The sequence below is a fragment of the Pteropus alecto genome, unplaced genomic scaffold, assembly GCF_000325575.1.
Source record: "Pteropus alecto unplaced genomic scaffold, ASM32557v1 scaffold398, whole genome shotgun sequence".
In the NCBI taxonomy this organism is placed as follows: Eukaryota; Metazoa; Chordata; class Mammalia; order Chiroptera; family Pteropodidae; genus Pteropus; species Pteropus alecto.
The window spans coordinates 3,523,265-3,539,196 of record NW_006442497.1 but is presented as its reverse complement, the minus strand read 5'-3'; the positions used below and the strand labels follow the sequence as shown (position 1 = coordinate 3,539,196).

Genomic DNA, 15,932 nt, shown 5'->3' with positions numbered 1-15,932 from the left:
CGGAGACCAAGGCGGCGGCGGCGGACGGGGAGCGGCCCGGCCCCGGCCCCCTGCTCGTTGGCTGTGGCAGGGCCGCGGTGGGGCCCGCCCGGCTCCCGCCCCCCGCAGCTCCCCCTCCGGCTCCTCCTCCGGGGAGACGGCGAGGGCCTGGCCCGGTCCGTACCCAGACCTCTGCTGCAGCCGCCGCCGGGGGAGTCGGAAGCGGTGGCGGCGCCATGGGCGGCCTGGCCTCTGGGGGGGATGTGGAACCGGGACTGCCCGTGGAGGTGCGCGGTTCCAACGGGGCCTTCTACAAGGTGAGGCGGCGCGCCGACTGGGGACACTCATCTTTAGCTCCCTCTCTCTAACCAGAGCAGGGAAGAGTAGGGCGGGATTGAACTGGAGCTAAGTAAGTCCTAACCCTTAGAACCTTAGACCCATGCTCCCACCCGCAGCCCTCCTGGGGAGACCTCTGGAAGTTAACCCCTTACCTCTTATTTTTGGCCCCTCTGTTACACCTGCTTTTACCCCCATTTCAGAGGGGGTGACATCAGGGCATTATCGTGCTTGGATCAGTGTCTCCCCACCCCCAAGAGACCCCATTTACCCAGGTTCATAATGACTGACTTTCTGTTTCCTAGTAGAGGACATGTCTTAGACCTTAATCACGTCTTTTTCACAGTCCAAGCACACAGAGAATTCTTTTTATTCTTCTCCTGTTACCTCCTTGGGAAGGCAGCCTCGTATTAGATCTCTTCATCTTCCTCCCAGAGGCCTCTACCTACTGGCTGTGGAAAACACCCTCCTTTCACCTTGTATTTCTGTTCCCAATCTAAGGAGAAATTGTCAGAAATGTATGACATTTGATGTCTTTGATCTCAGGAACTCTGGATTGTACCAGTCAAGTTGCCTTCTAGCCATAAGGTGGCATCTTTTCAGAAGTCTCTCACCCCACCTCTTTATTCCCAAGGCTAGCTAGCTGGTCTACCATTCTACTCAGGCATGGATTTTATTTATCTCATGCTGACCTCAGATACATTTAAGTCATTCATATAGCTCATCTTGAGGAGTATAAGCTTCATATTATCTCTAAAAGGGGATCTCATGAGGATTCCCTCTGTTTATTTTAACAGTTTCCACTTCTAGAAGACTTATGGTCAACTCTTCCAATTAGGGAATCTGATAGCTTTATTTGAAGCAGAAGGGGACTGTCTTTAAAAGATCCTTGTTTACTTCAGCTCCCCCTTTAGTTCTTTAGAACTCCTTTTACTACCACCTTTATTCTGAATCCATTTTCTAGGACCCCCTCTGCGCCCCCCGCCCATTCAGATTAAGTCAGAGAAAGACCAGGAAATTTTCTTTGGGTGACTTGTTATTTTGAACCTCTCTAGACTTTATGCCTGGAATTGTTACACAGACTTAAAATTTCTTATTTTTTCATTTTACCCTGAGGAGCAAGAGCAGAGAGAGAGACCTTCTCGTAACATCACTTGTAAGAAGAGCCACCTTTCCTTCACTTTCCCACAAGCTTTTCTCCCATAATAGACTTCTCTACCTTCATGTCCTTGGAAATGACTTTCTCCAACTTCTCTGTGAAGTCATGGAAAGGGTCTCATATTTGCACTTGGAATGGAAGGTGTCTGCCCCAGCTTCAACTGATAAGTTCATTGTAGTCATTTTTTTACCCACTCCAAATGCCTATATTTCTGCCTTAACTTCCCTCACCAGATTTCTTTATATTCAGTGCCTATTGGTACCCATATCTATCTTAACGTATTCTCTCAATTTAAGTATCTGCCTTCTTACCGTATTATTTCTGTATTCCTGTGTAATCCCCAGGAACCACCTTATTCAGTGTCTGAAGGATGCTCCCAGCTGATCTCTTCTGTCTTTTTTTTTTCTGCATACTTTTCTAACTCATGGGACTTTTTCTTTTAGCTTGCCTCCATAGCGTTTCTGTTTTCTTTGGCAAAGTCTCTAATTCTTTTCTGATTCTGATAGAGTACATTTGTCTCATATTCTTTCCCCAAAAATTTACATTACATTGGTGGAAATACCCTTACTCATTAGACTTTCACTCCATTTTCCCCCAATATCTTGTCTTTTACATGGGTCCTTCCTACCCCCAGATTCTGGGGTCCAAGGAAAGTGATTCTTAAATTGAGTCTGAGATCAAGATATGTTTGCTTTTGTTCTAGGAAGCATGGGAGCCAAGCACAGCTGGGGAAGATTGGTATCCAGTTCAAATTAACTGTGACACAGCTGGGAAGGGAGATGTTTCTCTTTCCATATATAAGTGTCTCTCTCTGAATCTTTCCCTTTTCTCCTGGGGGCTGTTGCAGTGATAGACTTGAGTGAATTGGGGACAGGATACTTTGAATCCATGAGCAGAGTTTGCAGTTGAGCCAAATCCAGATATTGTGGATTTTTTTTTTGTGGCCACATTAGTGTTTTGTGCCCCAAGGCTTAGTTAACAATAAATCCCTAAATTCAGACTAATTTTTCTTTAGCTTTCAGTGCTATGTACTTATCTATTCTGACCTTGCTATAGATTGAATATTCATGACTCAGCTAACTTCGGTGGGTCAAGGAGTGTTTACATTGCTGCTAGAATTGTGTATTTGGAAGGTCCCTTTCTCCCCTCTCAGACTTGAGTCCTGTATTTGATCTCCCATGAAATAACTGCAAGGGTCAGATTTGGGATCTAAGTGATTTTGTAGCTATCCCATCAGCTCTTCCTTTTTTGTCAGAACTTAATGTATCTGAAAATTCTTTAAGTTGTACTCCTAAGTGAAGTATCTGTTCACCTTTCAGAGCACAATCCAACTTTCCAGACCTTGCCTGGATATCCTAATTTTCATTTTTTCTTTAAGAAATATGGATGGCATACTCAGTTTCAGTATGTGGTTTTTACCCAGACGTTTCCTGCTTTTCTCCTAGAACTCCCTCCTTTGAGAGCCCAGGACTAGAAGATAGGTTGAATGTGGGGACTAATTTCATATCTTCTAGAATTTGAGGAAACTGAAATACCTAGGAATCTAGGGTTTTCTGTTCCTCTATCTGATCCTAGGTCCTATAAATTAGAAGTCCCCAACCCACAGGCCAAGACCGGTACTGGTCCAAAGCCTATTAGGAACTGGGCTGCACAACAGGAGGCGAATTGTGGGTCAGCGAAGCTTCAACTGTGTTTGCAGCCACTCTCCAGCGGTAGCATCACCATCTCTGCTCTCAGATCATTGGACGTTAGTTTCTCATAGGAGCACCGGTCCCTGGTGTCAGAAAGATTGGGGACCACTGCTATAAGCCAAAGTCAGGATATGCCATGTCCACTGAATCAAATAATCCTTTAGATCTAGTTGGCTTTCTAGAGATTCACTATCAGCTCTTGCCCTCACCTGCTTATCTTCCCAGTAAGCATGCACTGAGCAGAATTGGGAGCTCACTATCTACCACTAGTATCTTTGGAGGAAAAAAACTGGGGTGATGTGGGTGGAATTAAGGAGCAGAGACTGGGTTGAAATACGAAGTTGAGAAAACCTGTTTTGGAGAATATTTGAAGATTAAGTGACATTTAGTTGAACTGCTGAGTAATTCGAGGGAAAACTCCATTCTGAGCTCTGAATTTCTGCTTCGGGAATCATGGTAGGTAGAAAAACCAGAGTAATATTGCTGTCTCCTCCTGAGGGCCAACTGACATCCTGGAGGAGAATGGGATTAGAGCTATAGGCATATCCTTTGTAAGTAGGTATACCTAGGAGTTCTTATCTCTTCACAAAAAAGGAAGGCAAGTGATTCTCTATCTCTTCCACTTTTATCTCATCCCTAAAATGTTTTGATAGTAGCTACTCTTCATCTAAAGCTTGGAGACATTTTGGGTAAAGAATTGGATAAAGTCAGCTGAGGAAGCCTGTTGAAAATTTTCTAGAACTCCAGACCCTTCTAAAGGGAGAAAAGAAGAGGGAAGGGATATAGTATTAGTAGTTGTGGGGAAAGGGAGGAGGACACGCAAGGAACTAAGAGAAGAACTGGAAAGGGAAGAGGGACTCAGGCAAAAATAGTGAGGGGTGAAAGTGCCTCAGAAGACTTGTGAATAGTAGGAGTGGGAATTGATGGAGCTGAATGAAGAGTGGAAAAAGCATTTCTGGGGAAGGGAATGGCAGAGAAAGCTAAAGCATGGGTAAATAAGAGGCCAGGCAGTATCAGGAGTACTAATGTCTTGGGCAGTAGTAAAGCTTTAAGCAGTAAAAGCTCAATAACAAGATCCTATCCTGAAAGAAGAGAAAGATGGCTTGTAAGGAAACAGCAGTATAGTGAATATTTATGATTGACCAGTTCTTTGAGGGAGGAGTGACAAAAGTGTGCATTTTCGATGTTTCCCAAGTTCAGCTTTTGTCCCTAGTTGCAAAACTCAGGAATAGTTCCTGTGTATTAATTAGCCTTTTGAAACTTGTAATTTTTAAAACAGCTTTATCGAGGTATAATTGTCACAGTGAACTACATATATTTAAAGTGTATAATTCGTTAGATTTTGACATCAATATATAAGTCCATTACCACAGTCAAGATAATGAACATTTCTATACTCCAAGAAGTCCTCTTCCAAGCACTGAACTGCTTTCTGTCATTATGTATTAATTTGCATTTCCTGATTTTTGATAGAAGTGAAAGACAATTCATTAGTTAATCTTATTTATTTAATTTTTAAACTTACTTTTTTTTTGACATTCAGGATTATTTCATATTAGTTTTAGTTGTACAGCATAATGGTTAGACATTTATATAATTTATGAAGTGATCCTTTTGATTATTACCCACCTGGCACTATTTGTAGTTATTACAATTTATTGACTATATTCCCTATACTGTACTTCATATCCCTATGACTATTTTGTAACTACCAATTTGTACTTTTTCTAAACTATAAATTTATTTAAATTAGTTTCACATATACAGTACATTGGTTAGACATCTATAATGTTCATAAAATGATCCCCCCAATTGCTCCCTCCCTCCCCTGGCCCTCCACTTAACCATCATATTAATACTAACTGCATTCCCTCTGTCATGCTCCTCATACCCAACTATCAACTACTAATTTGTACTTCTTTAACCCTTCACCCCATTCTCCCAGCCTCCCAACCCTCCTCCCCTCTCTCCATCACCAAAAATTGTTCACTATATTTGTGAGTCTGTTTTTGATTAGTTTATTCTTTTCCTTAGATTCTGCATATAAGTGAAATCATATGGTATTTATCTTTCAAGGTCTGACTTACTTCACTCAGCATAATAATCTCTAGGTCCATCCATGTCGTTGCAAATGGTAGGATTTCATTTTTTTTAATGGCTGAGTAATATTCCATTGTATATATGAACCATAATTTCTTTATCCAGTCATCTGTTGATGGGCATTTAGGTTGCTTCCATATCTTGGCTATTTTAAATTGTACTGCCATGAATATTGGAGTGCATAGATCTTTACAAATTATTGTTTTGGTCCAATTTGTACTTCTTAATCCTTTCACCTTTTTCATCCAGCCTTCCAACCTCACTCCCATCTGACAATCACCAGTTCTCTGTATCTATGAGTCTGTTTGCGTTTTAGTAATTTATTTTGTTCTTTAGATTCCAAATAAAAGTAAAATCATATGGTATTTGTCTTTTCTCTGAGTTATTTCACTTAGCATAATACCCTCTAGGTCTGTTAATTTCATTGCAAATGGTAAAGTTTCTTTTTTATTTTTAATGACTGAGTAATATTTCATTGTAATGTGTACCACATCTTTATCCAGTAGTCTATTGATGGGCACTTATAGGTTGCTTCTATATCTTGGCTATTATAAATAGTGCTGCAGTAAACATAGATACATGCAGTGCATATATCTTTTCAAATTGGTTTTCTTCAGATAAATTCCCAGAAGTGGAATTGCTGGGTCATAAGGTAGTTCTATTTTTAATTTTCTGAGGAACCTCCAGACTTTTCTATAATGGCTGTACCAATTTATAATCCCACCAACAGTGTACAAGGGTGAAAGGATAGTCTTTTCAGTAAATAGTACTCAAACAATATCCATAGGTAAAAAATGAACTTTGATCATATCTTGCACCATATACATAATTTAACTCAAAATGGATTATAGACCTAAGTGTAAAACAAAACCTATAAGACTTCTAGAAGAAGACATAGGAGAAAACCTTTATGGTCTTGGATTAGGCAAAGATTTCTTATACATGAGACCACAGGCTTAGTCATAAAAGAATATATCGATAAATTGGACTTTATCAAAATTATCAGTTCTTAATTTTGAGTATGTGAAAATAGAAAAGATAGAAAATTGGAAGTATAGGATTGAACACATAGCTTTGGCTTCTTCAGTGAGAACATAGAAATAGAAGATAGACCAGCCATTTAATCATCACTGTTTTCCCTTGTCATGATCTTGAGATTGGGCTGTTCTACAAATTTTATTATCTTTTCAGATACTTACAGTGTCATTGTCTAGCATTCAGAAATCTCACATCTCTTAAGTCCTAATTTTTCCTTGTAAATTTTGTTCATAGCTTTGGACTTTTCCAATATTCTTTTTATTCTCTTAAGACCCAAGCATTGAGGCACCAAGTTTGCTCAGGTCTTGCTGTATTGGGGAGATAGACCCTTCTCTCTGTTGGCAGATCCTGATGTCCTCTAGGTGTTCTAGGACAGCTTCACACTGTCTCATGGGATATTCTTAGCCTTGCTGAATATTGTTGGTATTTTAAGTGAAGTCTGGCAAGTTGCTCAGCACAACAGGAGGCAGACAGATAGGGAGGCCCCTTTGGGAGCCATAGTAGACCACCAGGTAGTTTCCAGGCTGTTTTGAAGCAAGTTGTTGACCCCTTCTACTTTATGTCTCATCTTATTTCTGGATTTTGCCACATCTCTTTTCATGCCAGTATCATTCCTTTATCTTTACCTGAGTATTCATATTCTTTCTCCAATACAACTATTTTCCTGGATCTGTCTTTAGATTGTGTTCCAATCTGAAACTCTAGTTTAAGGACCTCCAAATGTCTCTTTCCTTATTGGTTGAGGTGATGGTAAATTGTTATTTTCCTTTTTTAATCATTTATTTATTTATTTACTTATTTAGGCAAGGCAACCTTGGTTGACTTCACAGATTGCAAGGACCTTGTCAGCTTACAAACCCTTATTTTTATTTTCCTTTTTTTACTTTGTTCTAAAATTCTAGGGCTTTGTGAAGGATGTCCATGAAGACTCTGTCACCATCTTCTTTGAAAACAAGTAAGACCTTGGGAATAGAGAATCCAGCATACTAGGTCCTAGAAGTGGAGAAGAGGGGGCAGCTGAGTACCATGAGGCATGTAATAGGTGGGGGAGAGCCAAGGGTATGGGTGGGCAATTTTATATGGATCCCAGAAGAGGAAAGGGCTGAAATTTGGTGAGGGGGGTGCATATGACCCAGTATTTAGATTATAGCAAGAGATGGAAGATACTGCTATGGAGCAGGGCCTGGAGTTTAGCCTATAATCACCAGGGAAGGTGGAAATTACTCAGCAATTTTAGGCAGTAACCCCTTCCTGAAGAAATGGGCAGCCACATTAGCCTGAATAGCTTTCATATCACAGTTTCTTTTGCAGCTGGCAGAGTGAGAGACAAATTCCTTTCGGGGATGTCCGGCTACCACCTCCAGCTGATTATAATAAGGAGATCACAGAAGGAGATGAGGTAGAGGTAAGGGTCATGGAGTTTACCCTTTCTAAATGTCACTTTTCTCACTACATCTCCCTTACTCTGATACCAGTATTCTAGACCAGGGGTCCCCAATCCCCGGGCCACAGACTGGTACTAGTCCGAGGCCTGTTCAGAACTGGGCCACACAGCAGGAGGTGAGTGGCGGGCAAGCGAATGACGCTTCGTCTGTGTTTGCAGCTGCTCCCCTGCACTAGCATCACTATCTCAGCTCCATCTCAGCTCATCAGACATTGGATTCTTACAAAAGCACTGGTCCCTGATGCCAAAAAGGTTGGAGACTGCTGTTCTAGGCTCCTCATGGTTGGTTCACTCTCCTTCCCTGAGCTAAGCTACTACATCTAGCCATGTAGCTTATGGACAGGTGAAATGCAGCAGTTTCCTATCCATCTCTGTTGTGATCAACTAAACTCTCAGGGAGCTTCCCAGTTTCAGAAGATTATTTACCTTTCATTCATGGTAACAGCATCTAAAATCTAGTGCCCTCTGATTTTCAATTAGTAGCTACCACTTCTAGTTTTATTTATCTTGGTTTAAGGATACCCTCTAAGTGTCTTAATGCTTAGTCCATTTGTAATATTTTGGGAGGGTCCTCAATATCTTTTTTATTTTCATCTTCTCAGGTTTATTCTCGAGCCAATGAGCAAGAACCTTGTGGCTGGTGGCTGGCCCGGGTGCGGATGATGAAGGGAGATGTGAGTGATTGTGAAGGCCTTTGGAGAACTGCCGATGCAAATATTTTAGTCATAGAAAGGTGGGAGATAGCTCAGGTCATCTACAACTTTTCCTGTCTTTCTTTTTGCTAGTTCTATGTCATTGAATATGCTGCCTGTGATGCCACTTATAATGAGATTGTCACCCTGGAACGGCTTCGGCCAGTTAATCCCAATCCCCTTGCAACTAAAGGCAGTTTCTTCAAGGTTACCATGGCTGTTCCTGAGGATCTGAGAGAAGCGTGAGTATTAGGGATGTTGGGAGTGATGGGCCCTCTTTACAGTCCTCAGCTCTGCCCCTGTTTCTCCCAGGCCCCACTTCTAGTTTCAGTCTTCTCTATTCCCTTGGCCCTCTAGAGCCCTTCTTGCTTTCAGTTCCTCTTTTTCCTCATCCCTGTTCTTTTACTGGAGTCCTTCCTCTTTTCTTATTTTTCTAAGTCTCTCTTCCGAGACTACACTCTACACTGAGCATTTTTCTCTTTTTCTGCAGCTGCTCCAATGAAAATGTCCATAAAGAGTTCAAGAAAGCATTGGGAGCGAACTGCATCTTTCTCAACATCACAAATAGTGAGCTCTTCATTCTGGTGAGTTTATTCTGCCTAAAGTTCACGTTAAGTCCTTTCAACAATTTTTCCTTCTTCCCCCTTAACTCCTTTGTAGAAACAAAGGAGCTAAATGTGTTTATATTTATTTGTCAGAGAGGACTTTATTGCTCCTGACCCCTGTGGGCCCAGGTAGCCTACCTTTCCTTAGTCTTCTCCATGTCTGACCCTAATTTTTTTAACTTGGTCATTGTATTGCAGTCTGGGCTGGGACCCTCCCTTGCATATTTGGATTCTCAAAGTAGAGTGCACAGTTCTCACCTGTGCTTGCTGCCTAAAATCACTTCCCATAGGTACCGAGGTAGCAGGCCCTTATGAGGCTCACAATGATTTTCTTCTTCTTTAACTTTATGTTTTAATTCCCACCCTTTTCCAGAGACTCGGGCATCCTGATTCCCAGTTGCGGGCTCTCCCACAGTATGTATGCAAAGTCAGTTTTAATGACTTCCATTGGTTTCTTCCTAGTCAACCACAGAAGCCCCTGTGAAGCGGGCATCCCTGCTGGGTGATATGCATTTTCGAAGCTTGCGCACTAAACTGCTACTCATGTCCCGCAATGAAGAAGCTACCAAGCACCTAGAGGTAAATTTTGGCTCCACATTTTATTGCTGAATAAACTGGTATTGTTGTCTGCCTCCCTTCCCATCCCATCCTCCACACATATTCTTATGTTTACAGAACAAAAAGACTAAGGTCTTTCTGGGTCGTTATACCTGGGTTTGTTGTTTTATCCCAGACTTCTCCAGATGGCAGAGCTCCATCATGTCATAGTGTAGTTGTTTTCAAGCTTTTTTGAGCAATGGGACCTTTTGCTCAAGTGAAATTTTACTTGAAAGCTCAATGCATAAAACATACATCAGAGCAGTGGAAGGAGGTGTGGCTCTTTTTTCCACTGGCATCTCTCACATCACCTCTGGGAACTAAAAGAACCATTTGTATACTAGACTTGGAATCCTAAGTCTTGCTTTGTCAAATAATTGACCTTTGACAAATCATTTGATTTTACTGAGTTTCATCTTCATTTGTGATAATGAAGTAGTTCAACTAGAATATTTCTATGAGGTTTGAGTTCTGACATTTTATGACGGTCAGATTCCCTTTTCTTAGGTTATTATATCATCCTGAATAGGGTGTGTGTTTGTGTTTGAACATGCATTTTCATTTATCAAGTGAACCGATCTTTTTGGAAAGCTTTTATCTGAGTTGTGGAAATTCTAGATCATGGTAATCTTTTACTTCTCCCGGGATGCTACTCAGAGCACTGGCAGGTAAAAATTCACCATTACCCCCAGATAATACAAACTGTATCTGCTCCATTTCCCAACGAACAGGTTTCCTGGTGACAAAAAGTAGAATATTCTACTCTTCCAGGACATGGCTGTATTGATCCGTGTGATTAAGTACCAGATACTGAAGTTAACCATAGGTGCAAGGTTTTAAGTATGGGGACGTGTCTTTATTTTTAAGAAATCTTGCCAGTGTTGTTTTTTAAAGATTCTTTTAAAAATATTGAATGTTTATACAAGAAGTACCCTTGTACCCATTAGGCAGTTTAGGAAAGAAAACCCTTGGCAAATTTCTCTAGAAGATATTTGTAAATCATCTCAGTTATTTTGAATACCCAACCTAGTTCCTTTTTCCAGTCATTTCTTCTCGCTCGTGTAAATTCTTGCTATAATTCAGCTTTATTCATCTTGGAGGTAGGAAGTCATGAAATGTGATCTGGGAATGTCCCTTTTCAGACATCTTTCCTATTTGGTGCTTCCTACTTAGGACTCATACTTCTAGAACCTTTCCTGTCTTTCTGCCTTTGCACCCAGGGATCACACAAAGGACTGGTGAAGGAATTAAGTAGTATGGTATTCTGTAGGCTCCTTTATGCTTTTCTTAACCTCTTGTCAAATTTTTGGGAGTCGATAATAGTTTGGTTAAGGTAATAGTTCTTTATACTTGCATTTACCTTGGGACAAGTCCTTTCTTACCAATCTTATTTAATTCTCTTGATACTTTGAGAATTGGGTGGGTCAGGTGTAATTAGCAGATGACAGAACTGAGGCATTGAGTGTGTATTTTGTTTAGGATCACACAGCCTGTATTAGAGCCAAATTAGGACGTTAGTGGCTTCTAGCCCAAACTCTGTCCTCATTTCCTCCCCTCCCCTCTAGTTATTGGTATTTGAAAGGTGGGAGTAGAATGAAAAGTTCCTGAATTCTCCACATAGGTCCTAGTGGTCAGTGGACTCATGGATGGTTCTGGCTTGCTTTCACACTTTTTTTTTCTTACTGAAGTCATGCAGAGCCTCCTACCTGGGACAGATGTTCTGGGATTACATCACCATGATTCCTACAGTGCCTTTTCCTTTCAGACCAGTAAGCAGTTGGCGGCAGCATTCCAAGAAGAGTTCACAGTGCGAGAGGACCTTATGGGACTGGCAATTGGGACTCATGGTGCCAACATCCAGCAGGCCCGAAAAGTACCTGGGGTGACAGCCATTGAGTTGGGTGAAGAGACTTGCACTTTCCGCATCTACGGGGAGGTCAGCAAAAGATAACTGTCATCTAGGTTTCTTAGCATATACAAAGAGAGGGTGAAGTAGAATGGAAACCTGAGTCATGTTGCTCTCCCTCCCTGACTTTGGTGTCAGTGCATTTTCCCAAAGACAGTGTGGCAGGAAGATTGTTTGAGAACCAGGTCCTCTCTCTCTCTCTCTTTTTTTTTACTTTACACGTAACTATTCAATTCAGAGAAACAGGTTTTTATGAGCTGCAAATACTGTCTGGTCCCAGGACTCACCTCCATGTACCACCCATACAAGTTTTCATGGAAGCAGTTTTTTTCTCAAATAAATTGCAAGTTCCTTAAAGGTAGAACCATGCCTTATATTTATTCTGCAAACCTCAAAATACTGGACATGAGATGTGGACAAAATCTGCATTTGGCTTTGCCGCTTGCTATCTCTGGGTTTTAAGCAAACGCCCCTTACTCTTCAAGCTCCAGTTTCCTCCAAGCCTTATACTTCTAGGAGAATAATCTTGTTGATAAGTCTGAGCAATCAGTGAAAACTGTTCCTCATCTTACATGGCAAACCTCTTAGAGAAGGAATTTCAATTTAGCTGCAGGGGCCAAGTCTAATGCCTTAATTTAGGTGTTAATGTATATTTTCCCACAACCCATTCATATTTAGTCAGAAACATCTGTTGGCCGCTCAGCTAACACTAGGTACTACTCTTGGCCCAGTAGCTTTGGCTACTCCAAGGAAAGGTAATCCCAGGTCCTCTGTTTAAGTAATGACTCCCCACTTCTCTTCTCTTAAGACTCCTGAGGCGTGCCGACAGGCCCGAAGCTACCTTGAGTTTTCTGAGGACTCCGTTCAAGTACCCAGGAACCTGGTTGGTGAGTTGGGGGTGTGTATACATAAAAGAGAATATAGTTGGGGGGCCAGAAGTGAGATTCTCTAAAGTGATCTGGACTTGGCATATCCTCATGGACTTTAGTTTCACAGGAACAAAACAGAATGTAGTAGGAGTGACAAAAATGGAAGAACAAATATCTAGGGCTTATAATATTTTTTCCTATAAAAACTCACCAGGAACTTATAAGTAGGAAAATAATTAAAGTCTGTATATAGAAGCTGGAAGACTGTATCTTAACTATTTTGACTCTTCTTTCTTTGGGGGTGGGAAAAAAAGGCCTAATTCCTTCTTTACCCAATTAGGCAAAGTGATTGGAAAGAACGGGAAAGTGATCCAGGAAATTGTGGATAAATCCGGTGTGGTGAGGGTTCGAGTAGAAGGTGATAATGACAAGAAGAACCCCAGGGAGGAGGTATGGGGCAACTACGCCTCGAGATTGGTGTCGAGAAGTAGGTGGGATTGTTCATGAAGTCATTCTCTGGGGGCTGGGATTTCTAGGGGGTGGAGCACGGGAACTTTTGTTTCCCCCTAGTAGATGTAGAGCCAGAAAGATTTCATTGTTTGGACTTCCATAGGATACTGGGTGGAGTTAATACTTCCATTTGACTTTCCTAATCCATCTCTCCTTCCGTCCGCCCTCCAGGGAATGGTTCCCTTCATATTTGTTGGCACTCGAGAGAATATCAGCAATGCTCAGGCTCTGCTGGAATATCACCTCTCCTACCTGCAGGTACCCAAGCCAGAAGCCTAGGGGAGAAAGATCTGGGAGTAGCAATGGTACTGAGACTGCTGGTGGATAAAGTGAGGAGTAGTGGTGCCCAGTTTATCTCTTGAGTAGAACAGAAACCACTGGGTGAAATTTGGGGCTATGGAGTTCCCTGAATTTTCTTTGCCAATGTCTTCTTGCATTCCTGAGAGTTTAAATATGTAGGGATGGTCAGGGCAGAGAAGCATGAAAGGAGACTGTTCATTGCTCTTATACTTATTTCTCCTTCCATATCTTCCTCCATATTTTACCCAACTAGGAGGTGGAGCAGCTTCGCTTGGAGAGGCTGCAGATTGATGAACAGCTTCGTCAGATTGGGCTGGGCTTCCGCCCTCCTGGGAGTGGGCGGGGCAGCGGTGGCAGTGACAAGGCTGGATATACCACAGATGAGAGCTCCTCCTCCTCCCTGCACACCACACGAACCTATGGGGGCAGCTACGGGGGCCGGGGCCGGGGCCGGAGGACAGGTGGTCCTGCCTATGGTGAGATGGCTCTGGGAGAGTGAGGCGAGCTGTGATGTGTGGGGCATGGCAGAGGGTGGAAGCTTGAGGAAAGGGTGATGGAGATGATGAGGTGATTGGCCGAGGGACTTGTGAGTGAAAAGGAGATGTCTTCTAGTTTGGGGGCCATGATGAATCCTTGGTTGAGGGGAGTAACTTAATTGAGCCCCACTGTGTTCCACAGGCCCCAGCTCAGACCCATCCACAGCTTCTGAGACTGAGTCTGAGAAGAGGGAAGAGCCCACCCGAGCTGGGCCAGGAGACCGGGATCCCCCAACCCGGGGGGAAGAAAACCGGAGGCGGCCAACTGGGGGCCGCGGTAGGGGACCCCCACCTGCTCCCCGACCCACCTCGAGATATAACTCTTCATCTATTAGCTCAGGTACCAGTACCAGACAGCTGGGTTCATTAATGCAGGCCAAAAGGAAAGATGGTAGACACCTGACTCCCAGTTCCTCCTCTTCCTCTAACCAGTGCTGAAGGATCCAGACAGTAATCCGTATAGTCTACTGGACACATCTGAACCAGAGCCCCCAATTGACTCAGAGCCTGGGGAACCACCCCCAGCAAGTGCCAGGCGCCGCCGCTCCCGTCGCCGCCGCACAGACGAAGACAGGACTGTCATGGATGGTGGCCTGGAATCTGATGGGCCCGGCATGACAGAGAATGGCCTAGGTAAGGAGTGTGCCTGGGGTCTAAAAAAAGTAGAGCTAGGTAAGAACTGAGGGATGGTGGATTGAATGCATGACTCTCATTTTCTCATGCCCTGCAGAAGATGAGTCAAGACCTCAGCGTCGGAATCGGAGCCGCCGTCGCCGTAACCGTGGTAACCGTACTGATGGTTCTATCAGTGGAGACCGTCAGCCAGGTCAGCTAACACTGGATGCTAGCATCTTTCCTCAGAGCTGAGAGAATGGGATGTCTCCTAACTGTGAAAACCAGGGGTTGGGGTTCAGTGGGTGTCTAGGGACTGGATACTTGGGTTCCCTCTGAAATGCTTGGTCCTCTGCCTTCCCCAGTGACTGTGGCTGACTATATCTCCCGAGCAGAGTCTCAGAGCCGCCAGCGGCCACCCCTGGAACGTACTAAACCCTCAGAGGACCCTCTTTCAGGACAGAAGGTAGGCAGGCAAGATGTAGTTTACTCCCCATCCCCCTTTTTTGTTGTTTTTTCGGGGGGAAGAAGGCACAAGAAAGTCCTCAAATCTCTTAACTGCTAAGAAGGCTGTGTGGGATGGAGTTTAGACTACATTTAAGATAGTGGAAAGTTCGAATAGAAGAGAGGAAAGTTTGTTACATATTTTCTGGAACCTGATAAGAGTGACTAGAGAGAGTCAGATCAGGGGACCAACCCTTGGGTCACCCAATGCCAGGAGGGTAGGGAAGAATGTTGTTACTGAATTTCTACTGACCACTTTGCTTCCTCTTCATTTTCTTTCCCACTTTCCCCTCAGGGTGACTCTGTCAGCAAGCTTCCTAAGGGCCCCTCAGAGAATGGGGAGCTCTCCGCCCCTCTGGAGTTGGGTAGTTTGGTGAATGGGGTTTCATAAAACCTCCAGCTCGCATCCCTCCCTTCTCCATCTCGCTTGCTGCCCAACACCATGGCCCTCACAGGCCCGACTGACCTGCGCTGGAGCTGCTCTTATCTAGGGGGGAGGGGGGTGGCACAGCAGCTTGGGTACCCCCCAACCTCCAGGAGCTAGTGGAGGGGTGTGTAACAGGGTCATACCCCCCTCCCTCTTGTCCACCCTACCCCCAGGGCGAGGGGAGCCTCTCTCCTTTCCCATCAGACTGGATGTGCCTTTATCCTTTAATGCCCCAATCTCTTTGAACACCCCCATTCTCCGCCTATTGGTGCGGGGTGCTCCTTGACCCACCCAGATTTGACAGTTCAGGGGGCTCCCCTGCTATCCCTCCTCCCATCCTGTACCCCCCATTTCTGGGGCCTCATCACTGTGGAAGACGGGGATAGTAAGGGTATATAGTGGGTGGGAGGCATGGGGAAGGTTTTGGAGTAGAACCAGGGGTGTGTATGAAGGGGGGTGACAAGGTCCCCCAGGGGAAGGGGGACCAACCTTGTCTGGTGGATGAGAAGGCGTATTTATTTTTCACTGTACAGTATTTAAAAAGAGAATAAAAAAATCCAAATGGCTCTCTGGTTCCTACATCTTCCTTGTGCCCAGTTTGGTTCAGCTGTTTTCTTAGGACTCACC

At 43.6% G+C, this 15,932-nt stretch overlaps 1 protein-coding gene across 3 annotated transcripts; it reads left to right on the top strand.

Moving 5' to 3' along the window:
- Window positions 1-6: 6 nt before the first annotated feature.
- FXR2 (FMR1 autosomal homolog 2) lies at window positions 7-15,871 on the top strand. Of its 3 annotated transcripts, none has more exons than XM_006922332.2 (17): window positions 7-296; window positions 7,206-7,258; window positions 7,615-7,708; window positions 8,350-8,421; window positions 8,533-8,681; window positions 8,930-9,023; window positions 9,507-9,623; window positions 11,407-11,577; window positions 12,356-12,434; window positions 12,757-12,866; window positions 13,098-13,184; window positions 13,480-13,702; window positions 13,905-14,102; window positions 14,195-14,395; window positions 14,493-14,588; window positions 14,770-14,840; window positions 15,174-15,871. In XM_006922332.2, the coding sequence occupies exons 1-17, from the start codon at window positions 216-218 to the stop codon at window positions 15,267-15,269; spliced, it is 1,992 nt and encodes a 663-aa protein (XP_006922394.1). In that variant the 5' UTR covers window positions 7-215; the 3' UTR covers window positions 15,270-15,871. The 3 variants fall into 3 exon arrangements, with proteins under 3 accessions (XP_006922394.1, XP_006922393.1, XP_015452933.1); XM_006922331.1 differs by having other exon boundaries at window positions 14,740-14,840; XM_015597447.2 differs by lacking the exon at window positions 14,770-14,840.
- The last annotated feature ends 61 nt before the right edge of the window (window positions 15,872-15,932 follow it).